The sequence below is a fragment of the Medicago sativa genome, chromosome 4 (genome assembly GCF_051527215.1).
Source record: "Medicago sativa cultivar Bolivia chromosome 4, Bolivia_mono, whole genome shotgun sequence".
Lineage (NCBI taxonomy): Eukaryota > Viridiplantae > Streptophyta > Magnoliopsida > Fabales > Fabaceae > Medicago > Medicago sativa.
The window spans coordinates 6,510,321-6,536,078 of record NC_140752.1 but is presented as its reverse complement, the minus strand read 5'-3'; the positions used below and the strand labels follow the sequence as shown (position 1 = coordinate 6,536,078).

The following is a 25,758-nucleotide window of genomic DNA, read 5'->3' as shown; positions in this document are numbered from 1 at the left end:
AGGGGGAGAAAGTGTATGTTTGTGTTTTGTGCTAAAATTGTTTCAGGTTATCAAATTGCAAAACAAAGGGGGAGACATACAAGATAGGGGGAGTTTCAATGAGCAAACATTGTCAAATGGATATGATTTGTCATCATCAAAAAGGGGGAGATTGTGAAGAAGATTTCCTTCTTAGACTTGGCTGGGTTTTGATGATAACAAACTCACATCACAAGAGAAGAAAAACTATATGGAGGCTCAAGTTGAAGAATGAAGATAATGGGACTTAGGCTTCATTGTTATATTTTTGTAAGTATGGTTCTTATCTTTGACACTATCATTCTTAACATTTAACAAGACTTAGAATGCTCAGAAAATAATTACAAACATTTTTTCTAAGTTCTCATATGAAACAATGCTAAAGCTTTCATGAAAATAAATCACACACTCACAATGTTTTTCCATTTAAATAAGATTTTACATTAAAATATTTTTATATGAAAAACAAGACTTGATTTTGATAATTGCATATTTAATAAAATATTTTTAGCATGCATTCATAATTCTTTAAGAAATGAATATAAATCTATTATGCATTGTTTTCCATTGCATAACTGATTATGGGGAATCAATATTTTCTAAAAATATTTTAGAGAAAGAATTTATACATTGGCTTGCATTTATTTTTGTGAACGTTGGTTTTTTTTTAAAAGAAAGAATATTCTAGCACTTTGAATTTTCCAACGGCCACCTTTTAAATTTTACAACGGCCATTTTTGTAAAAGAATTGGCAACAATTATTTTTTTGAAAAGTAGCATTGATTCATAAACATCTTTTTAGCCTCTATAAATTCAATTGAGAATCAAAACAAATTACTTAACATTATTACTACAACTTTCAATCTCAATTGTCATATTCAATATCTCTTGATTTATCAAACTTTCACCATCTTGCTTTGAAAACTTTGTCCACATTTTTAACATTCATAAAGAAGTTTTCTGAGCACTAAGTTCTTACTGTTAATGTGATATTGATCAAAGCATAACAGCCATACATTCATTATTCTTCAATTGCCTTTGTAAAAAGCTTCTCACCATTGTTGGTGAAATCATTGTAAAAGATAGTGGGGTGCTATCTTGGTGTGTAGAGAAATATTGTTAGGGGGCCTTGGGATTAAGGTTGCTTTGTAACAAAGATTCTTTACATAGTGAATTCCTTCGCGGGGTGTGAAGGGAGTGGACTGACCCTAAGGTTTAGAGGGGAACCACTATAAATTCTCTTGTGTCTTTTCTTCTTCCCTTACTCTTTTATTTTTCCGCATTCATACCTTCATCATTATTTACCGGAAAAATAATCAACAACGCGAAACTCTAAAAAAATTGACCAATATTGCTAGAAACCTAATTCACCCCCCCTCTTAGGTTACAATTTGAACTTACATTCTGATGATGCAGCTTCTGATGAGATGACTTCTGCAGCTTCTGATGAGATGACTTCTGATGATGTGGCTTCTGATGATGCAGCTTCTGAACTTCTTGTCTACAGGAGCACTATTCCAACTTCAGAAGCGACTTAACTTCAGGAGCACTATCCTTACTTCAGAAGCGACTTAACTTCAGGAGCGTTTTTTTTTCTTCAGTAGCAAGTTGCCTTCAGGAGCGTCCAAGCTTCAAATTTTTGTTGTTTCCTTAGCTCTTTATTTGCTCATTCAGAACCAATGATGATGTAACTTTATAATTATGGTCCTGTACACTTGAACAAATATTAGCTAGTCCAATTTACAATTTTTAATACCTTGTTATCATCAAAACTCTTTAAGGTTCATTGTTAAACACATTTTGTTCCAACAATCTCCCCCTTTTTGATGATGACAAACAAAAGTATTTAAAATTGATCAATTGTTGTTAATCTAATTAACAAGTTGACTTTGGGGTTCTGAGGTTTGTAAGCTCAGAATCTGAGGTTTGTAAGCTCAAACTCCCCCTGAGTCTGATAGTCTTTAAGGTGAGGTTTGTAAGCTCCCCCTAAGTTCTATCCAGGTTAATTAAATTCATTTTTCGCGCAATAATATTATCAGAGTTTAAAAACAAAATTGAATCATTGAAAGAATTAACTTATAGATAAGAAGAATGGTTCAATTAACTTTACTTGAATTTTGATACTCCTTCGTTCGTTCATAGCTTATACCAATAAGGTAAAAATGATAGAAGTTTTTCAAAAATTTCAAATGCCATTAATGGGGCTCAGAGCCTTTAAATACTTGTCACATATACTCCCCCTTTTGTCATTATCAAAAAAAATAAAATTAAGCACAAAAGACAAAAAGATATGAGAAAAACTCAAACATGAGAGAGTATACTAAGCAATGAACTAAATAAATCAGAGCAAAAATATATGAACATGTATAATCAATTGTCAGAAGCAGCTAAACAGTCAGAATCAGTAAGCATTCAGAAGCAAGAGAATTAAGACAAGATGGTTTCAGAAGCGAGGACTAAGAAGATAAAACAAACAACAAACAAAAAGAAAAACACAAGGGTGTGCAACTAAGGGTTGGTTTGTTGTTGTTTCTTCATCTCTTCCATTTCTTCAATCTTCTTCTGCAACAATTCTTTAAGTTGTTGTTGCCTCTGGAGAAGAGGTTGTTCCCTTTCCTTAGCTTCCTGCTTCTGCTGTGCCATCTGTTTCTTCAGAAGCTTACACAGCCTTGCTTCTCTGGTCAAGTAATCCGTTTCAAAGAAGAAAGGTTGGTTTGCCAGGAGCAGTGTAGAGCTTCTTACTCTAAGACTCTGATTCACATGCTCCATTACCCTTCTGACTGATGCTTGCTTGACTCTGATGCATTTAGCCTTGATTTCTTCAATAAGCCCAGCTGCCCGGTTCTGAAGAGATGCCCAGGAGTCTTCATATGCACCTGTGAGATCAATTGTCCTTCTTTGATCCACCAGACTATGCATCTGACTCAAGATTGTGAGAAGCTCAGAATTAATATATCCAGATTCCAGGATGTTTGTGGGTGGATGATCAAGGGTTTCAAGATCAGAATCACTGACTTCTAAATCTTGAATAGGGTTAGGAACTGGAATGGTAAGGAGTGTTTGTGTGTTTGAAGATGAAGGCTGGTCAGAATCAATGTGTGTGGTGGAGGTTGAGTTTTGAACATTGACTTGAGAGATGTCAATATCCATAGGAGTTGGTTCTGGAGAGTGTTCAGGTAAAGGTTGAAATTCAGTTTCAGTTGGTGGTTGTTGTGGTGAAGATGATGTTTGAGTGTTGAGTTGGGGGTCAATGGTGGCTATTGGTGATTGTGGGGGTGTTGTGGGTTTATGTGGTTCCGGTGTTTGTTGATGGGGGTTTTCTGAAACAACGTTTTCAGAAGCAGTTGCTTCTGGAGTTGTTTCAGAGGCCTTTTCTGAAGTAGATTTGTCTATGGGTAACTCACCTGAGTAGTGAAGAGCAAGATTGTCTAAGACAGAAGTGTCTTCTATTGGTTCAGGTGCTGATGGTGAAGAGGGTGAAGTGGGGATAGAGGTGACTGGAATCTGGATTACCTGATCTGCAGGGCCAGCTTCAGAAGTGATCTTCTGTGAATCAGCAGATTGAGGAACTGCTTCTGAAGTTCCCTCTTCTGGAGCATTTTCAAAAATGAGCATCATATCGTCTTCCTCATTGTCTTCAGTAGGCTTACCAGCAATGGCTCTTACTTCAGCCAATTTATTTTTGTAGAACCTATCACAGTCTTCCAATCCCAAAGCTTTGAGCTTTTCATCTCTTTGATGAATGTATTGTGCTTTTTGATCCTTTCTTTCTGATATAAGATCAGCAGCACGTTCATCTGCCATCCTTTTCATTCTTGGAGTCATTTCAACCATAGGACTCACAAGTTGAAGAGGAGCCTTCTTCTTCTTCAGCTTGGGATCATCTTCTTCTTTTTCCATTTGTTCAAGAGCTTCCTCCAGCTGCTCTTGAGTGATTACCAAGTCTGTTTTACCTTTTCTTCTCTTCTGAGGAATAGAAGCAGCACCAATCTTCTGCATCTTTCCTTTATCCTTGATAGAAACAGGTTTAGCAGCTTCTGACTCAGTACTAGTTCTGACCTTCTTTTCTTTAGTAGGAGCAGCATCAGATTCAGAACTAGTTCTGGCCCTTTTCCCTTTAGGTGCATCAGAAACAGCAGCTTCTGACACAGCAACTGCTTTGGCCTTCTTGCCTTTTCCTTTAGCAAGAGCAGCTTCCTCCTGTGACCTCGCATCTTCCTCCAAGACGTACTCAGCTACTGATTGAACTAGGAAATCAGAGTCACTTTCCTTAAAGATGGGAGGAAAGTCCCTGATTATCTCAGTTTCAGCAGTTGTCATCTCTAACCACTTTTCATCTTTAGGGGCTTCTTTGATGAACTTCATAGAGCATAAGCTCCTGCTACTGATAGTCCTTTCAGCAGTAGAGACTTCGAAACATCTATCAGAAGCACTCCTTGTCCTTTTTAAGAACTTCAGCACCCTTCCTTGATAAAAGATTTCAGACAGCAATCTTCCATAGGGTACTTGTTTTCTTCCTCTGATAGTGCTTTCATTTATGGCCCAGCAGAGATGATCCATTACATATCTTGGGAAGTTTATCTTTTCCAGAATAGCCATGAAGTAAATTGCTAGCTTCTGTTGATTGTTGGGTTGGTCAGATCCTCCTGCTCTTTGAAAGAAGCAATCATTACTGAATTTCACCAACATCCTATTGTGAATCTCCATTTCAGAAGGCTTTGCATCTTTCTTCCCACCCAAAAGAGTGTTGAAGTAACCTTGTAGCAGGACATCTTCCTTCCTGACTATTTCTTGGAATCTTCCCTCTGCATGCCTTTTACAAGCTTTAGCTATAACTTCCTCAGTGATGGTTATAGGAATGCCCATCACTTCAGACCTTATTTCTAAGCTGTCAAATGATGTAGGATTCATATCCATGACCATTTTTCCTTTCTTTGACCCAGCTTGTTTGCTTACGACTTTTGCAGGCTTTTCATTGTACACTTTAGCTTTTAACCAAAAGTCTTTGACCAAGTTCACATATGTTGGCCCATTTAGCATCCTGAAATACTCAGACAGCTCCTGTGTCTCTATCAATCCTTCCATGTTTACTTCGTACTTCTTGAGTGAAGTAAAATCCACCGGTGACTCTATTTGAACTATTAAGGATTCCCATGGAATATCCATAGTCTTCTCTTTGTAGATGGACCCAGATTCTGATACGTTTTGCTTGTTTGATGTAGATTCTGAAACTTTTGAGCTTGATGATGCCATTTGATGATTGACGAAGATTTGAAGAAGATGAAGATTTTAGGGTTCTAAGGTTGAGAGAATGCGCTTACTTCGCAAGAGGTTTGAGAGCAAATGTGTTTGTTGTGAGTGAGTAGTGTGTGAATTGACAAAGTGTTAAAAGTAAAACGATTGCAATTCAAAAGAGACAAACAAACATAACATTAATGACAAAATTGGGGGCGCGTGAAAAGTACTTTCAAAGCTATTAAATCATCATTGCCCTTTTAGTTATACACCAACACATACAGGCCACGTAAGGAGTTCACAGAGTAACTACCAAGTTAGTGGGCCAGAAGTTACTTTTTAAAAGGTAACTTCCAACGTTTCCACTAATTCAACTATTCAGAAGCAACAAATCCAGCTTCTGGACTTCAGATGCTGACGTCATCATCAGAAGCGAGTTTTCCTCAGAACCTCAATAAAGAGCTTCTGATGGACTACCGCTTCTGAACTAACTTCAGAACCTAAAATCCTATTCAGGAGCAAGCAAGCATTTAATCAGATACAAAGTGCATGTTCAAATTTTTCTTTATAAAATCAAATCTTTCAACAGTTAAAGGCTTAGTAAATATATCAGCCCATTGATTTTCAGTATCAATGAATTGTATATCTAAAATTCCTTTTTGAACATAATCTCTGATAAAATGGTGTTTGATTTCAATGTGCTTCGCTCTTGAATGCAAAATTGGATTTTTAGACAAACAAATAGCAGCAGTATTATCACAATAAATGGGAATACTGTTAGCAGTTATCTGATAATCTTCCAACTGATGTTTCATCCAAAGTAGTTGTGTACAACAACTTGCAGCTGAAATGTATTCTGCTTCTGCTGTAGACATAGCAATAGTTGTTTGTCTTTTGCTAGCCCAGGATATAAGATTATCACCCAGAAATTGACAATTGCCACTGGTTGACTTTCTTTCAATCCTATCACCAGCATAATCAGCATCACAGAATCCAATTAGCTTATAATCTAAGGATTTCCTATAAAGGAGTCCAAGATTAGTTGTTCCCTTCAAATACCTGAAGATTCTCTTGACAGCAGTCATATGAGATTCTCTAGGATCTGATTGGAATCTTGCACACAAGCATACACTGAATAAAATATCTGGCCTAGATGCAGTGAGGTATAACAAAGAACCAATCATACCTCTATACAGCTTCTGATCTACTTTAGCTCCTTCATCTTCTTTGCTTAAGGTGCACGTAGGGTGCATTGGAGTGTTCATCACTTTACAATCTTCAAGTTTGAACTTCTTCAGAAGCTCCTTTGTGTACTTTGATTGATGAACATAGACTCCATCTTTGCATTGATTGATTTGAATGCCCAGGAAGAACTTCAGCTCTCCCATCATGCTCATTTCAAATTCATCCTGCATTAACTCAGAAAATTCCTTGCAAAGAGATGCATTAGTAGAACCAAATATTATATCATCAACATATATTTGCACAACAAGAATATCTTTCTCAAGGGTCCTTCTGAAGAGTGTAGTATCAACCTGTCCTCTTTTAAAATCATTTTTGATTAAGAAATTACTTAGTCTATCATACCAAGCTCTGGGAGCTTGTTTCAAGCCATATAGTGATTTCTTCAGTTTAAAAACATGGTCAGGATATTTAATATCCTCAAATCCAGGAGGTTGCTTGACATACACTTCTTCTTCTATGACACCATTTAGAAATGCACTCTTGACATCCATTTGATATAATATTATGCCATGATTAACTGCATAGGAAAGAAGTAACCTGATTGCTTCCAATCTTGCAACTGGAGCAAACGTTTCAGTGTAATCAATGCCTTCTTGTTGACTATACCCTTGTGCAACAAGCCTGGCTTTGTTTCTTGTTACTTCACCTTGCTCATTCAGCTTGTTTCTGAATACCCATTTTGTTCCAATAATGTTCTTGTGCTGAGGTTTGGGTACCAGATCCCACACATCATTTCTTTGAAATTGATTCAACTCTTCTTGCATAGCTAGGATCCATCCATCATCTGAAAGTGCTTCATCAACTGTTGTGGGTTCAATCATTGAGATTAGTCCAATCATTGACTCTTCTTGTCTGAAATGTGATCTTGTTCTTCTTGGACTATCTTTGTTTCCAATGATTAGCTCCTCAGGATGTGAAGACTTGTGTTTGAATGTGTTTCTGGGAGGATCTTCTTGATGTGAGCCATCTTGTGCTTCATCAGAAGCAGCTTCATCTTGTGCTTCTGATGTGGGTTCAGCTTCTGGACTATCTTCAAATTCAGCTATCTGATCAGGTTCTGGAGTAGCTTCAGGAACCTGTATCTCTGCAGAACTTTCACCTTGCTTTGAAGTTTTATCTTCAAGCTCCTTGTCATCAAATTTAACGTGCATAGATTCTTCAACACAAAGTGTTTCTGAATTATACACTCTGTATGCCTTTGACCTTTCAGAGTAACCTAAAAAGATTCCTCTTTGGGCCTTGGCATCAAATTTCTTTAGGTAGAGCTTGTTGTTCAGAATGTAACATGTACATCCAAATTGATGAAAGTAAGAGATATTGGGTTTTCTTCCTTTAAAGAGTTCATATGCTGTTTTCTCCAAAATAGGTCTAATATAGATCCTGTTTTGAACATAGCATGCTGTATTCACTGCTTCTGCCCAAAAATGTTTTGGTAAATTGTTTTCATGAATCATGGTTCTGGCCATTTCTTGTAAAGTTCTATTCTTTCTCTCTACAACCCCATTTTGTTGTGGTGTTCTAGGAGAAGAGAATTCATGGAAAATTCCATGTTTTTCACAAAAAGCTTCAAATGGCTCATTTTCAAATTCTCCACCATGATCACTTCTGACTTTCAAAATTTTTGATTCTTTTTCAGATTGAATTTGAGTGCAGAAGCTACTGAATACATCACACGCAACATCTTTACTCTTTATGAATTTCACCCAAGTCCATCTGCTGTAATCATCAACAATGACTAATCCATATCTACTTCCATATAAGGATGCAGTACTCACTGGTCCAAATAAATCAATATGGAGTAATTCTAAAGGTCTTGAGGTTGAAACAATGTCTTTGGTTTTAAAAGATGATTTCACAATTTTCCCTCTCTGACATGCACCACAGAGTGCATCTGAATGATAGTCAATGTCTGGTAGCCCTTTCACAAGTTGTAACTTACTAAGCTTAGAGATTAACCTCCAGTTAGCATGTCCCAACCTTCTGTGCCACATCCATTTCTTATCATTCACTGATAGTAGGCAAACCACCTTCTGATCAGCCAGTTCAGAAAAATTGATTTTATAGACATTGTCAACTCTCTTCCCCTTGAACACAATGGATTTGTCTTCCTTGTTGATTACTGTACAGTTGGGTTTTTCAAAAAACACATCATAACCATTATCACAAAATTGACTAATGCTCAAAAGGTTATGTTCAAGACCATCTACCAACCATACATTATTAATTGAGGTAGAGGAATTACCAATAGTTCCTGTACCTATGATCTTGCCTGACTGGTTGCCTCCAAATTTCACATTTCCTCCCTCTTTCATTGTTAGGCTGAGGAACATGGACTTGTCTCCTGTCATGTGTCTTGAGCAACCACTGTCTAGGTACCATGATCTTTGCTTTGGCACTGCTCTTAGACATACCTGCATCATTGACATTTTTAGATTTAGGTACCCATTGTTCTATGGGTCCTGGAAGGTTAGTACTTAGGGCTTTACTCTTCACTTCTTGTACCTTGTGCTGTGAGTTGGGTTGCTTCTGATTAACCATCACCTTAGGTTTTGGTACTTCAGAAGCAGTAACTGTCTTCTTCTGAAACTTAGACTTCAGAACCCCAGATTTTGGTTTCACCAGACTCTGAGGAATAGGTTCTGATCTTTTCAGGATCCTAACCTTTGAAGTCTTGGAATCAGATTTGATCATAGCCTTTGACTTAGAGTTCTTTGGCTTTGAAGTAATCTTAGCCTTAGAACTAGAAGCTTCAGGTTCTGATTGAACAACAGTTTCCAACTCAGCCCCTTCTGGTACAAAGAATGTTTTCAGACCTTCCTTGATGCATTCACAACAAGACTTTAGATTGGTTTTCTCCAGTTTCACCTCTGGAAAACCAATTCCTCTGCCATTGTTCTTGTAAATGCTATAAATCATAGAAGCTACTCTGCTTCTGTCAATGCCAGATATAATGAAATCTTCAAGAGCAATTTCATGATTACTTAAAGGTTTTTCATTACACTTTTCTTGTAGCTTCTGACATAAGAACCTGAGCTGATCTTCATATGTTTTACACATGAAGTCAAAGCCCCTAAGTCCTTGTTCAGAAGCTTTCAGATCCAATAGAGTTGATTTTTGCTGTTGTACCAAATCAGCATATTTTTCTTTTAAATCCTTCAACTCATTGGTTCTTACTTCAAAATGTGTAAGAAGTTCTTTAAGTGACTCAACAAGTTCATCTCTGGGAATTTTGGAATATACCTCATTTTCATCTTCTGAGTCTGAATCTGATCCAGCTTCTGAAGTTGCTGTTGCTACCAACCCAACAGCTACCTTTGCATCTTCATCAGCTTCCTCTTTATCAGATCCAGATTCACTACCCAAATCATCCCAGGTTGCCATTAAACTCTGCTTAATCTGCTTCTTGAATTTGCTTGGTTTGAATGTAGACCTCTTTGATTTGTCCTTTGACTTTTCTCTTTGAAGATCAGGGCATTCAGCAATGAAGTGTCCAGGCTTCTTACAGTTGAAGCATCCCTTCTGATCTTCTTTCCTTGAGCTTCTGGAGTTACCCCTTTTGGCGAGAAACTTTCTGTTCTTCTTGGCCAGATATTGAAGTATGTTTGAGAGCACGGCCATTTCAGCAGCATCTGGTTCAGAATCTGAACTTGACTGTTCTTCCTCTTCAGATTCAACCACTTTGAGAGCTTTTGATGACTTGCCTTTGGATGGAAGAGCTATTGATTTACTCTTCTTAGTAGACTCATGTTCATTAAGACTTAACTCATGAACTTTGAGAGAACTAACAAGATCTTCGACACTTAAAGTGTTTAAATCTTTAGCTTCTTCAATGGCAGTCACCTTCGGTCTCCATCTGGCAGGTAAGCTTCTGAGAATCTTGCTTACATGATCAGAAGCAACATAGCTCTTCTTTAGAATCTGTAGCCCAGAAACTAAGGTTTGAAACCTTGAGTACATCTCCTCAATAGTTTCATCATCCTTCATCTTGAATAACTCATACTGATGTACAAGCAGAAGAGCCTTTGCTTCTTTGACCTTCTTGCTCCCTTCATAATTTGAACAGAGAGAAGCAAACATAGCTTTAGCAGTGGATTTGTCACTCATCTTCATGTACTCTGCTTTGGGTATGGCAGTGACAAGAGCTCCTCTGATAATATGATGCTTCTTGTAAAGTTTCCTCAGTTCTGGAGTATGTTTCTTTCTATCCACAGTAGCTCCTTCTTCATCAAGGACTAAATTACCAACACCATCTTCCAGAATATCCCATAATTCTTCATCCAGGCTCATGATGTAACTGTAAAAGTTGGTCTTCCACCAAGAGAACTCTTCAGCATCTCCATTGAACTTTGGAACTTTTCCAACACTGGTTTTCTTACTATCACTATAATCATGTGAGACATGTTTATAGCTAGTATCACTAGAACCAGAACCATTAGGAGGAGGAGTAGTCATGTTTTTCTCAGATCTTTGACTGTTGCACGGTTAAGTGTTACACAACAGACCAAGGCTCTAGATACCAATTGAAGGTGAGAAAAACACAAGAAGGGGGGTTGAATTGTGTTTTAGAAAAATTCTTCGTTTCTCCTAAAAACTGAATACACTGATCAGAAGCTAAGCGAGACAGCTTCTGAAGTGATAATCAGAATCTAAATGCAGCGGAATAAAACAGAGAGAGAGAAGAAGAACGACACAAAGCAATTATACTGGTTCCTTCCACAATCCGGAAGTAGTCCAGTCCCCCTTGCACTTCCAAGGAGATTTCACTATGAGTAATATCTGATTACAAATGCTCAAGCACACAAGCAAGAGACTTCCAATGCTCAAGCACACAAGCAAGAGACTTCCTTTGCTCAAGAACACAATCAAGAGACTTCCTGCTCAAGCACAACTGCAAGAGACTTCCTAACTAAACAAAATTACACAGAAAATTGTTTAAGGTTGAACACTTGATATACAATCAGAGGTGCTCACAATACGAATCAGATACAGACTCAATGGACTTAAGAATTTCTAAGATATGACTTTGAGACACAGAAATTCTAAGTGAATGCAGAACAATTTCAGCAGAGGTTTGGTACTTGTGAAAATCTTGTGAGTCTTTCGTTCAGCGTTCTTGCATTACCAATTCTCTAGGTCTTCACTCCTTTATATAGAGGGGTAAAAGAGACGTTGTGAAATTGCCAGCACACCAAAGAGTCGTTGTTGAAGCTTGATCTTTCACCAATGATCTTTTGCCTGATTTGGTTGTTGTCCTAGGAAGAACAAATTTGAAATCCATTCCTTATCCAAAGGAACATCTATGCAGGCGAAACCGTATTCTGGAGCTGTTTTCTTGTCCTGTAGCGCGGACACAAAACAGAGTAGTGGAGAACGTGGTTGTACAATTCGTACAAAGTACAATGTCAACGCTTTCGTCCAAATTGCAAACACACGCCTTCAAACACCTTTGAAATGACCGTTGCAAACTCCACTAATCCTTTGTTTGTGTTTTCGAATCCAATCGACAGCTTTTGCATTGATAATTCTTCAATTCTTGATTCTTTGCAAATCCAGTTGATATTCAGCTTCTGGTGAAATGGCTTCTGATGAGGCAGCTTCTGATGATGCAGCTTCTGATGAGATGACTTCTGCAGCTTCTGATGAGATGACTTCTGATGATGTGGCTTCTGATGATGCAGCTTCTGAACTTCTTGTCTACAGGAGCACTATTCCAACTTCAGAAGCGACTTAACTTCAGGAGCACTATCCTTACTTCAGAAGCGACTTAACTTCAGGAGCGTTTTTTTTTTCTTCAGTAGCAAGTTGCCTTCAGGAGCGTCCAAGCTTCAAATTTTTGTTGTTTCCTTAGCTCTTTATTTGCTCATTCAGAACCAATGATGATGTAACTTTATAATTATGGTCCTGTACACTTGAACAAATATTAGCTAGTCCAATTTACAATTTTTAATACCTTGTTATCATCAAAACTCTTTAAGGTTCATTGTTAAACACATTTTGTTCCAACATGTTTAGCCTATTTAGTACGTCAAATGAACTATTTGATGACCTTAATGTAAAGTAGGTCTGGAAGTAGGCTTTCAAGCCAGTCCAGACTTTTAAATAGGCCACACCAGATCAAGAAAAACGACTTATGATAGGCCATAGGCCAGTCTCAGGCCTGTCAATTTTTTCATAGGTCAGGCTCAGGCCTTTGAAAGTCTGACCTGGCCTGGCCTATATTCACCCATAATCCTAACCAACTAACATATTTTGTTGAACCAAGTTCTCGAAGATGCCAAAATTGTCTCCATACAGGATCAAAGCCAAACAAACAACCCCATCAACAACCGGAATAAAGGTGCTCATAGAATGCAACTTAACATTTGCTCCTTTAAAATGTGCAATGATTACAGGAAAATCATATGTGTTTGATATAAAAGAGTAGCAAAGGTTCAGAACATCATTTGGATCTATAACAAGCTTCAGTTTAACCGATTCTACCATAACTAATTCCAAATTATGATAAATATCATGCAGTAAAATTGTCAATGTTGTACTTCAATCAATTATGATGTTACCATCAACTGTATTTAAATGTTCTACAAATTCTACTCTTTTGTTTGCAAACACTAAATACTTCCAATGTTAAAAAGTAATAAATTGATGGGCCTTTATTTACCAAAGAAAAGTTGACACAACTCCATGACCAGAAACAACGACAGCTTCTCCAAACTTGAGTTTGCTCACCATTAGCTGGGATTACAGTGGATTTTAGTGTATTAGTTTGGGAATCTTTGTAGAAATAATTGACACGGTTGATGGAACGACGAATGGCATTGTCGCGTCATTTTTCGGAGATCAAAGCTATTTGATTAGCTTTTGACTCACTTGATTATTTCACGACTGAACATCTAATTTTTTAGGAAAAGGGGAAAAAAAGTTCAAACACCCCATTTGAAAAGATTTTAGGTTCGGGGGTTAGTTACATAAAGGGAAGGTGTTAGCACCCTTTATGTCCGTAGTACTCTACGAGAACCTCTTGGTTTTTATTTAAATAATGTGCTATAACTTGCTTATTTTTGAAGAAAAAAGAATTTGAAATGATTAATAAAGGAGAACCTAATTATCTACATTTTATTGATTTGGAAGGACAAGTCCTTTGCCTACGTACCCGTGAGGGATCAAAATCACGTAGTTCGTGGTAAAAAACTGACGTTTGATTGGTTGAGTGTTTTTTTATTGTTTTTTGAAAAAGGTTTTAAAATAGAAGAAAGCCAAAGTGGCAAAAGAGTATTTGTTTGTGTTTTTTAATATTGAAGAAAAATGGACTCAAAATAAATTAGATTGATTGATATTTGATTAAGAAAAGAAAATAAAAAGACGTCACTTGATTTAGGATCAAGGTTTATTTAAGAAAATATTTTTGTGTTTTTTTGAACTATTTGCATGTTTTTGTTGTTTTTGAATGATAATTAAACTAAAAAAACTAAAACTATCGGAGCAAGAAAATAAAGCGTAGCACTTTGTGGTGACGTTGGATCACCACAAAGACCATTAACCTAAACTAGAGCATGAAAGTAAAACATACACCCACACACGCACACCTGCACCTAAACTATTACAAAAAAGAACCTATTAATACATTCTACGGTCTGCGATAAAAATAAATAAATGACATTGATGCCTATTTACATTCTAATTTATGTGCAAGAAACAAAAATAAAAATAAATTACATTAAAACCTATTTATACATTTTGAAGTTCTATGTGATGGAATAAATGACTAAAAATAAAAATGAGTATGCAATGAGTAGAATAATAAACCTAAATGAAAAAAATGCATGGGGATTAAATAAAAATGTGATGCTTATGAAAAGAAAGAAAAAAAGAACGCGAAAGAAATAAATTGACAGCAGGGGTGTAAACAGCATTCAGGGGGTGTGCAGGTAGCAAGCAGGAGTGTATTAAACAACAAGCACAAAAGGGAGAAGCAAGATGGGCCTTGCAGGCCGAACCAGGTTGGTTTATTGGACCGGTTGGGTCACATACTGGGTCGGGTTATGGGTAGCATATAAACATGGGTTGGCAGATTTTTCATTCATTTTTACACACGTTTCTCTCTCCTTGCCTTCTCTTTTCTTCTCTGCTCTCTCTCATTCTCTCTGTTCCTTCATTCATGAGTCTACCGGCAAGAGTGGCGGCGGCCGGCCGTTAGGAACGGCGGCGCCGCCGTAACCAACACCCACAAACTCTTTTTTGTGTGTTTCTTTTCTTGTTTCGATCTACCCTACTCTTCTTCTAGTTTTTTATTTCCGTTTTTTACCAACACAACAGCCTAAACAAAACTAGATCTAAAGAGAAGAGGACATATACCTCTGGTTCTCTGATTGCACGAGTCTATGATGAGATTGTTGATATTGGTGCGGTTCCTTACGCTTGAATCTGGATCGGTAGGCTTGTGAGGATCTGATATGTTGTTACTGTAACTTGTGCCGCCGATTGGTTGTTGTTGTCGTGTCTGTCTCTGTTCTGTTGCAGGTTCTGCTCGTCGAATTTCAGTCTCCCCCGTGTTCTGCAGAGATGGATTCGCCATTGAGTGTGCCTCCTCGCTGGAATTTTTTCATTTGTGTCTGCAGGTCTTAATTTATAGCGTGAGGGTTCTGTTAGGGTTCGTTTGAAAAACTTGCAGAAAAATTGTGACTTGGGGAGGAGAAAACGGAAAGGTTGTTGCTGGATTGATGAAGAGGAAGACGCGCATGAACCTGGACATGGACAGGATTCGGATGGGAGGAACGCGTGACTGGATTGGGATTGAGACGAGATGATCACGCGCGTGAACTTGGACTATTTTTTGACTTAAGCACTTTTTAATAAAATAAGTAAATAAAATGAAAAAGGTAAAAATACCAAGAGATAAATATGCATATTTTTGGTTTTTTATGGACATAATAACAAAATAAATAAAAACAAAATAACAATAAAATAAGAAACAAAAATGAGATAAATCAAGATATATACATATATTTAAAAAGAAAAAAAAGAAATTAGAGTCAATTAATTAAAGAATTTAAATAAAAGATGAAAATTAAAGTTAATTAAAAAAAAGTGAGACGAGGGCCCGACTCGGAACCAAATATGAGGTATTTTAAAATGCCTCTCTGCCGAATTTTTTCACTGAAAATCGGGGATTGATCAAGGTCAGGTGACACGTGTCGGTGTATGAATGTAGGATCCTTAGGTCAAAAATTGGGGTATGACAGATGCCCCTATTTAAGTTTCTTCGTCCGGAGATTTGAAGATGGAATCTTTGATTTGATCGGATCGAAGAGACTTAAATACAAAGTACACCAATTTTGGACCTAAGATGCTATGAATGCTTGTGAAATGCTCATGAATGTAGGACGACAAATATGACTCGACTGAGACAAGAAACAACAACGAGATACCCAAGTTCGTTGAAGAAAAAGGGATCCGACTCTGCTAGTGGTGGAGTAGTTTCACTGGGGGAAATAATTGTCCACTATCGTGTTGATGATGTGAAGACAAATAAAAGGAAACAAAATCTTGAACAGACACTGGGAATTTTGAAATTTATTTGAAAACTGATGGCTTGTAGAAAACTGACATTTGAAGTTAAATTTGGCTGGTGACACCTCTTGAACAGATATACTGGGGATGACACTTTTGAGATTCCGTAATCCGGTGAACCGGGGAAAGACACATTCAATATTCCGTAATCCGACAACGCAGGGAATTGAAACACTTGACATTCCGTAATCCGACAATGCGGGGAATTGAAACACTTGACATTCCGTAATCCGACAAATCGGGGAATGACACATTTGATATTCCGTAATCCGTTAAACCGGGGAATGAAACACTTGATATTCCGTAATCCGACAAAACGGGGAATGATGATTTGATATTCCGTAATCCGTTAAACCGGGGAACGATTTTGATCTTCCGTAATCCGACAAACCGGGGAAAGACACATTTGATATTCTGTAATCCGACCAGGCGGGGAATGATTTTGATATTCCGTAATCCGGCAAAGCGGGGAATGATGACTTCGATCTTCCGTAATCCGACAAACCGGGGAAAGACACATTTGATATTCCGTAATCCGACCAGGTGGGGAATGATTTTGATATTCCGTAATCCGACAAAATGGGGAAAGACACGTTTGATATTCCGTATCCGACCAGGCGGGGAATGAGATACTTGAGAAGATAAAGATTGTGTGACATCTCGTTTTCTGACAAAGCAGGGGATGGCACTTTTGTGAAAATAAAATGTGACCTCAAACTGATCATTGGTTGGAACTGATCGTTTGAAACATGATGAAAGGAAAACTCAAGCGGTCCGTTGTTTAGGACTAGCAGCTTGGAACAATTGAGGACTGAAACGAAAGAATACGACCAAACAAGACTTTCGGCAATTGATGCAACCATGTATGAATGATGTTGTGTGTACATTGTGTATGCATGAATGTATGAATATACAAAAGTATTGATGTATGAATGTACGATTGTATAAATGGATGTATGAATGTATAGATGTAACTTATACGACTGCATAAGCTGTATATGACGGGTAACTCGATGAAACGAGCCAAGACAGGTAAGATGGGAGGCAGACTGACATCGTAGTACAAACACTCGGCAAACTTCCTTGGAGATGATACTATTGTGAATAAATCAAGCCGTTGACGGTGTAAAACCCGGCACAAGGTAGCAACTGATAAATAGTAACTGATGAATCTTGGGGAGAAAGCCCATTGTCGTACCAAAAGTCTGGAAGAAATCGCCATTTGTAAACCGGCGCAGAGTGTTATTCCACTGGTATGCTTCAATAGTCATTTTTATTTTGTATATATTTTTTGAAAATCCCTAACTTTTGCCTGGACCGCCCTTTCGGGTTTTCAGTCCACCGGGAGTATATTCCTTTTTTGTGCCCCTAATTTTTGCCTGGACCGCCCTTTCGGGTTTTCAGTCCACCGGGACGCTCTCTATTGCCTAAGCCGCCTTTTCAGGTTTTCAACTTAGCGAGCTTTTATTTTTGTATTTTTTTGTATTTTTTTTGTATTCTTGGACTGTGACAGCATCTTGCTCAAGGCAGAAGTCCTCTCCGTAACGCTTAGTCATGTTTCTCTTTCGAAGTGTAATCGTTGTCAAGGCGCATGCTGATGTACATTTCAACTACTCACAAGTTCAAAGAAAGTGTGTTTGTTGTTCACACTTTTCAAAAGATGTAAAAAAAAGTTTTTGTATTTTTGAAAATTTTTGCTTCAAGTATTGCCATAAAAAATAGAAGAAATTTTGCAAGTAGAATAAATGAGAGTTCCAAATAAATGGGCACAGGCTCAAATTTGATGAATTGAGTGGTGGCTTACCAATGGCGTGGCCCCACAGATCTTTGAAAAATTTGGAAAATGGTAAATATAATGGGAAGGGTACATTGAACACAATAACCGTTATACTCCCTAGCAACTTTGAATGCCCCAGTTCCGAGTCTTTGATCTGCAGATGCTTCGAATCGGAGGTTCTTTTGACGACTGGATGCCCCAAGTGGATTGTGCCTGACCGGATGTAGTTACTTTGTCTTTTGATCCTTAATTTTTGCATAGATTGTGCTTTTGGGTTTCAACCTATTAGGATAATCATTTTTTTTTCATGTCTCTAATTTTTGTCTGGACCGCCCTTTCGGGTTTTCAGTCCACCGAGACGCTCATTTTTGCCTAAGCCGCTTTTTCAGATTTGCGACTTACCAAGCTTTTATTTTTTGACAGAGTATTTCTTGACTGCACCGGCACTCAAAGGACGTGTGAGTTTGTCACCATCCATAGTTGTAAAAGTCATTGCACACGAGCCTTCATAGTTAGGCGTCCACTTGCCCCTGGAGTCTGGTTGAACAGATAGTACCTTTTTTGGGAACAAAGTCTCCTTCTTGAATCTCACAGGGACGAACCTTCTTGTTGGAAGTTTGCTTCAACCCTCTTTTTGAATATATTTGTACAAGGTCGTCATTCGTTTAAATTCGATCAAGCTAGGACTTTAGTAGAACTCCTATTGACGGGACTTCGACCTCCGCAGGAAGAACGACCTCCATGTTGTATATTGGGGAAGGAGGAGAGGTTGCCCCTGTCGAAATGTGTACTGAAGCACGATACCCATGTAAGGTAACTGTAACACCTCATGCCAGTCTTTATGAGTGAATGTCGTCTTCTGGACAATCTTCTTGATATTTGTTTACAGCTTCGACGGCTAAGATGCCCCAGTATACGAGAGATCTCATCGGGAGTCTCTTCGTTCTCCTCTTCTTCAGCTTCGGACACAGGGAACTCAAAGTTGGAAGAGAGTACATGGTTAATGTGTTCAACGGGTTTATTAATGCATGATTTGATTATTGATTTTGACAAGTAAGTTTAAATTATGATTATGCAGATATTTGAGAATGATTATATTTTTTGGTTTTTTGTATTACCATTTTCCCAGAAAAAAGCACAAAATAAAACAAAGTCGGGATCAAGACGACCTTTTTATTAAAGATGACCATACTTAAAGCAAAAAAGCCATACACAAGTTCACTTTCGTCTCGGGCGGGACGAGATGATGTTTTTGAAAAGCGAAAAGCAACAAACAAACATTATTTGAACAAATAATTAGTAGGATGAACATCAAAAACGACCCAATTGCAGCTATCCACTCCATGTTTCACTAAAATTACGCACCACCTCTTCAGGATAAGGTCCCGTGGTTCGGTATCATATTAGCTTTGCACATTTTGATTCAAGTCTGTGAAGGACAGGACCTTGGCTTCGACTAAATCTTGAACTGCATTCCTCAAAGCATAACAGCGCTCAACATCGTGACCTGGCGCCCCTTGATGGAAGTCACATGAGAGGTCGGCTCTAAAACCTGCTGGCAATCTTCTAGGCATCGGAGGAGGCGGCCAGGTCTGGACATAATTCCCTTCGAGCAAAGATGGGAGCAACTCAGCATACTTCATGGGAATCGAATCAAATCGTGTCCTTGGAGTCTGTTGTCGAGGCTTTTGCTGTTGATACGGTTGTTGATCGGCATTGGGAGCGGGTGTAATAGCGGCCACATGTTGATAGGCCGGATATTTTCGCTGAGGCCGCCCTTTCACCATACTAACCTCCTGCTCTTTCTTTTTTGAACTACTGGCGGGGACACTTTCTTTGTCCAATCGTCCTTCTCGGACTCCTTCTTCCAACTGTACACCCACAGCAACCATCTCAGCAAAGTCCTTGGGCGTACTTCCGACCATATTCACGTAATAGAACTGATTGAGAGTTTTTAAAAAAAGTTTGGTCATCTCCTTCCCTTCCACACGTGGGCTGACTTGGGCAGCGATATTTCTCCACCGTTGAGCATATTCCTTGAATGTTTCTTTGTCTCCCTGAGTCATAGCCTGAAGATCGCTCCGGTCTGGGGCCATATCCACATTGTAACTGTATTGTTCCACAAAAGCATCACACAGATCCTGGAAAGTTTGGATCTTTGTTTTGTCTAAATTCATGTACCATTTTGAGGCAGGACTAGCCAAACTCTCTTGAAAGAAATAGATAAGGACCGGATCATCCTTGACATAGACATACATCTTTCTCACATACATTGTTAGATGTTCCTCAGGACATGAGTTCCCCTTATACTTCTCGAAATCTGGTACCTTGAACTTGTGGGGTATCTGAACATTTGGCACCAAACAGAGATCGTAAGCAGATTTCCCAAACCCTTTCTTTCCATGGAGGGCTCTCACATCCCGCTGAATTTCATCATATTTTTGCTGCAAGTCATTAACTCTATCATAGGCCCCCGCACTCCCAGAATGGAAGATGGGCTCCTCTTGTTGTGGGATAATATGAACGGCGGGTGTTGAGTAGGTTACGACAACTGGAGGAATTGTCGTAACTTGCTGAGGAACATGAGTTGCACGTTGAAAAGTAGGCATCTGAGCTTCACAAGCAATGGGACGGAGTATTTCACCAGCAGTAAGAGGCGGGAACCAAGGTACGGAACGTTGAGGTGTAGAGTACTCCGAAGTATTGGCACAAAACGTCCATTCGGGGCCAGTAGAAACAATTTCGGCTAGAGTCCTGATAGGAGGAGGAGGAGGTGCTTGAGCAACCGTCAGTGTCTTCATCAATTCAGTCATTTCGTCCATCTTGGTCTGCATGACTGCCATTTCCGCCCGAAGCACTTGGTTTTCCTGTTCGAGATATTCCTCCTTTTCATTTCGATTGCTCGAGTGTTGTAAATGCAAGTTGGACGAGGATGCCATGACTCTTTTGAGATGGGTTGACGTTTGACGGAAAAGAAAGAAAAAAAAAATTGTGAGACTCGGAATTGAGACTATGAAATGCATGATGCAAGATGCTTATGCAAAAATAGACACAATTTTTTTTGTTGAAGGACTTGTCAAAGTAATTGTAAACATTATAAGGAATATTGTTTCATTTAATAATTTGAGATATTAAAGACGGTTCCTTTAAGAACAAAAGCAAAGCCAAAGACAAAGTCCCCGACAAAGCTAAGGTCTAGTTTAAGACTTTTGAAATTGTATTCCTTGGTGTCCCTCTTTATAGGGTCCACACCTCTGATGTTTATAAGAACCTATCTAAGTCCTTCAATGTTTAATGAGAAAAAAGTTTTCATGGATGAATGCATGTATGTATGATTATGCAAGGAAAACATGATGAGGTTTAGGGTATACAATGTTGGAGCTTAGGGATAACAACGCCATTTGGTAAGGACTAAGGTTTCCATTTGCACTGGTAACAAGGGTTCTATCAAGTTCCCAAAGTTTTCAACCACTTCTGAATATTTGTTAGGTGACGAGAGTACTCTCGTTCCAACAATATTCGTAGGTTAGTCTCGTTTGGGTGTAGTATCGCGTGTCAACCAATACGAGAGTACTCTCGACTAGCCACCGCACTACGTCCTAAAAGGCCAAGATGGGTTAAAGGTGACTAAAAGTTCTCAACTTCGACGGTCACTTGAAAGTAACATGCCATACGCGAGTACTCACGACGACAAAAGTATACCTCCAAGATCCCTCCATTGAGTGGGTTATCACATGTACCAATACCGAAGAGTACTCTTGGCATGGAAACTATGATTATACCCGGTCCTATCTTAATTTCCCTCAAGTCCGGGTGTAGGACTTATCTCACCACTCACGTTAAAAGAAAGAAGAAAGAAGAAGGGGAGAATTTACATACACGTATTTCCATCTTTTATTTTTTGTTTTGATTTTTAAGCAAGCTATAGCACAAAACTTAAATAAGACCAAGTTAGGCACAACCCTCTTAGGGGTATCCCCAGTGAAGTCGCCAATTCTGTCGCGTCATTTTTCGGAGATCAAGGCTATTTGATTAGCTTTTGACTCACTTGATTATTTCACGACTGAACATTTAATTTTTTAGGAAAAGGGGAAAAAAAGTTCAAACACCCCATTTGAAAAGATTTTAGGTTCGGGGGTTAGTTACATAAAGGGAAGGTGTTAGAACCCTTTATGTCCGTAGTACTCTACGAGAACCTCTTGGTTTTTATTTAAATAATGTGCTATAACTTGCTTATTTTTGAAGAAAAAAGAATTTGAAATGATTAATAAAGGAGAACCTAATTATCTACATTTTATTGATTTGGAAGGACAAGTCCTTTGCCTACGTACCCGTGAGGGATCAAAATCACGTAGTTCGTGGTAAAAAACTGACGTTTGATTGGTTGAGTGTTTTTTTTATTGTTTTTTGAAAAATGTTTTAAAATAGAAGAAAGCCAAAGTGGCAAAAGAGTATTTGTTTGTGTTTTTTAATATTGAAGAAAAATGGACTCAAAATAAATTAGATTGATTGATATTTGATTAAGAAAAGAAAATAAAAAGACGTCACTTGATTTAGGATCAAGGTTTATTTAAGAAAATATTTTTGTGTTTTTTTGAACTATTTGCATGTTTTTGTTGTTTTTGAATGATAATTAAACTAAAAAAACTAAAACTATCGGAGCAAGAAAATAAAGCGTAGCACTTTGTGGTGACGTTGGATCACCACAAAGACCATTAACCTAAACTAGAGCATGAAAGTAAAACATACACCCACACACGCACACCTGCACCTAAACTATTACAAAAAAGAACCTATTAATACATTCTACGGTCTGCGATAAAAATAAATAAATGACATTGATGCCTATTTACATTCTAATTTATGTGCAAGAAACAAAAATAAAAATAAATTACATTAAAACCTATTTATACATTTTGAAGTTCTATGTGATGGAATAAATGACTAAAAATAAAAATGAGTATGCAATGAGTAGAATAATAAACCTAAATGAAAAAAATGCATGGGGATTAAATAAAAATGTGATGCTTATGAAAAGAAAGAAAAAAAGAACGCGAAAGAAATAAATTGACAGCAGGGGTGTAAACAGCATTCAGGGGGTGTGCAGGTAGCAAGCAGGAGTGTATTAAACAACAAGCACAAAAGGGAGAAGCAAGATGGGCCTTGCAGGCCGAACCGGGTTGGTTTATTGGACCGGTTGGGTCACATACTGGGTCGGGTTATGGGTAGCATATAAACATGGGTTGGCAGATTTTTCATTCATTTTTACACACGTTTCTCTCTCCTTGCCTTCTCTTTTCTTCTCTGCTCTCTCTCATTCTCTCTGTTCCTTCATTCATGAGTCTACCGGCAAGAGTGGCGGCGGCCGGCCGTTAGGAACGGCGGCGCCGCCGTAACCAACACCCACAAACTCTTTTTTGTGTGTTTCTTTTCTTGTTTCGATCTACCCTACTCTTCTTCTAGTTTTTTATTTCCGTTTTTTACCAACACAACAGCCTAAACAAAACTAGATCTAAAGAGAAGAGGACATATACCTCTGGTTCTCTGATTGCACGAGTCTGTGATGAGATTGTTGATATTGGTGCGGTTCCTTACGCTTGAATCTGGATCGGTAGGCTTGTGAGGATCTGATATGTTGTTACTGTAACTTGTGTCGCCGATTGGTTGTTGTTGTCGTGTCTGTCTCTGTTCTGTTGCAGGTTCTGCTCGTCGAATTTCAGTCTCCCCCATGTTCTGCAGAGATGGATTCGCCCTTGAGTGTGCCTCCTCGCTGGAATTTTTTCATTTGTGTCTGTAGGTCTTAATTTATAGCGTGAGGGTTCTGTTAGGGTTCGTTTGAAAAACTTGCAGAAAAATTGTGACTTGGGGAGGAGAAAACGGAAAGGCTGTTGCTGGATTGATGAAGAGGAAGACGCGCATGAACCTGGACATGGACAGGATTCGGATGGGAGGAACGCGTGACTGGATTGGGATTGAGACGAGATGATCACGCGCGTGAACTTGGACTATTTTTTGACTTAAGCACTTTTTTAATAAAATAAGTAAATAAAATGAAAAAGGTAAAAATACCAAGAGATAAATATGCATATTTTTGGTTTTTTATGGACATAATAACAAAATAAATAAAAACAAAATAACAATAAAATAAGAAACAAAAATGAGATAAATCAAAATATATACATATATTTAAAAAGAAAAAAAAAGAAATTAGAGTCAATTAATTAAAGAATTTAAATAAAAGATGGAAATTAAAGTTAATTAAAAAAAAGTGAGACGAGGGCCCGACTCGGAACCAAATATGAGGTATTTTAAAATGCCTCTCTGCCGAATTTTTTCACTGAAAATCGGGGATTGATCAATGTCAGGTGACACGTGTCGGTGTATGAATGTAGGATCCTTAGGTCAAAAATTGGAGTATGACAGGCATTGACAACATGTTGGTATTTGTTTTGTGTGGATTGATATAGTGGTGATTTTGAAGCGTCACGGTGGATGAGTTCAACACTTAAACCATTGTTTGGAGCAATTAGGCATGGCAATGGGGCGGGGTGGGGACGGGTTTTACATTCCCCATCCCCATACTCGATTCTCATATACTTACCCGTTACCCTACCCATACCCAACGGGGATGAGAAATTGAACCCCATTCCCGTCCCCGACGGGTTCGGGTATCCCCGCCCCATCCCCGTCCCCGCATTGAATAATTTTTTTTTAATAAAAAATAGAAGTTTTTTAGCAACCCCTAGAGAAATATTGTAATGCATTATCCAACAATGTGTTCACTTTAACATTTGTTAGACCGATTGATTTAGTTGCTCCTTTAAATATCAATGGTAGTTTTTATAACACGGCAATTATCAAACAAAATAACATGGCATATCAATATTAAGTAGTTTTCTTCATTCGGGACGGGTTTGGGTATGAGTTCGGGGTGGGTACCTATATACCCGTTACCCGTCCCATACCCGTGTTTTGAAATCGGGGAAAACCCAAACCTATACCCAAACCCAGTCAAAACGGGGAAAACCCGTCAAATTGGGTTTGGTTCGGTTGGATAACTACGGGTATGGGTTTTGTTGCCATGCCTAGGAGCAATATAAAAAGGAATTATGAAACAAGAAAAATAAAAGAATAGATGGTAAGAAAAGAACTCATATTCATTGTTACTATCACAAAGATATACAGAGGTTGAAGTGAAAAAATTGTTATCACTTGACCTATTTATTATGGTTTTTTTTTCTAGATTACCCTCTCTTGTTTAGAGGGTATTTACCCCTTCATGATATCAACCAATCAAAATGTAATATACATTGACAACATTAAATGTCAAATAAATGAGTCAATTGTTTCTAAAAAAAAAATCAATTTTAATCATAAGGTAACTTTTAATACTTTTAATTTTTATCCTTAAAAAAAAATACTTTTAATTTTTATTTAATTATAAACAAGATTACATTAGAGGTTCTTTATCTTATTTATTTGTAACACTTTGGTCCTTTATCTTTATTTTTTTTCGTTTAGGTCTTTTATCTCTCATAAAAGCACATATACATATCCTTTTTCTCATTTTTTTTTATTAAAAACGTACATAATTTTTTTTAAATATATTTTTATTAAAAATGAAAAAAAATCCAGAAATATGATGAAGATGTTCATCATCTTCATCTTCTTCCTTTGAATCTTCATCATCTTCTTTGAATAAAAAAAATTCTACACAAATATATCTCCAAATATCATGAATTAATGTTATGTTCACCTCAAATCTTCTTTTAAACACAAAAATCAAAACCCTATAGAGAAAGAGATTTAGTTTCATCACAAATAAAAAAAATTAGTTATATAAATTGTCACACCGTATATTATTATTATTATTATTATTATTATTATTATTATTATTATTATTATTATTATTATTA

General features: G+C 37.7%; 1 protein-coding gene across 1 annotated transcript; it reads right to left on the bottom strand.

Moving 5' to 3' along the window:
* Window positions 1–19,245: 19,245 nt before the first annotated feature.
* On the bottom strand, window positions 19,246–20,781 carry LOC146925826 (uncharacterized). The gene has a single exon (XM_085701902.1). The coding sequence runs from the start codon at window positions 20,779–20,781 to the stop codon at window positions 19,246–19,248; it is 1,536 nt and encodes a 511-aa protein (XP_085558028.1).
* Window positions 20,782–25,758: the final 4,977 nt, after the last annotated feature.

Excerpts from the sequence above, each read along its gene's own strand:
- LOC146925826 (XM_085701902.1), bottom strand. The coding sequence starts at position 20,781 with ATGGCATCCTCGTCCAACTTGCATTTACAACACTCGAGCAATCGAAAT.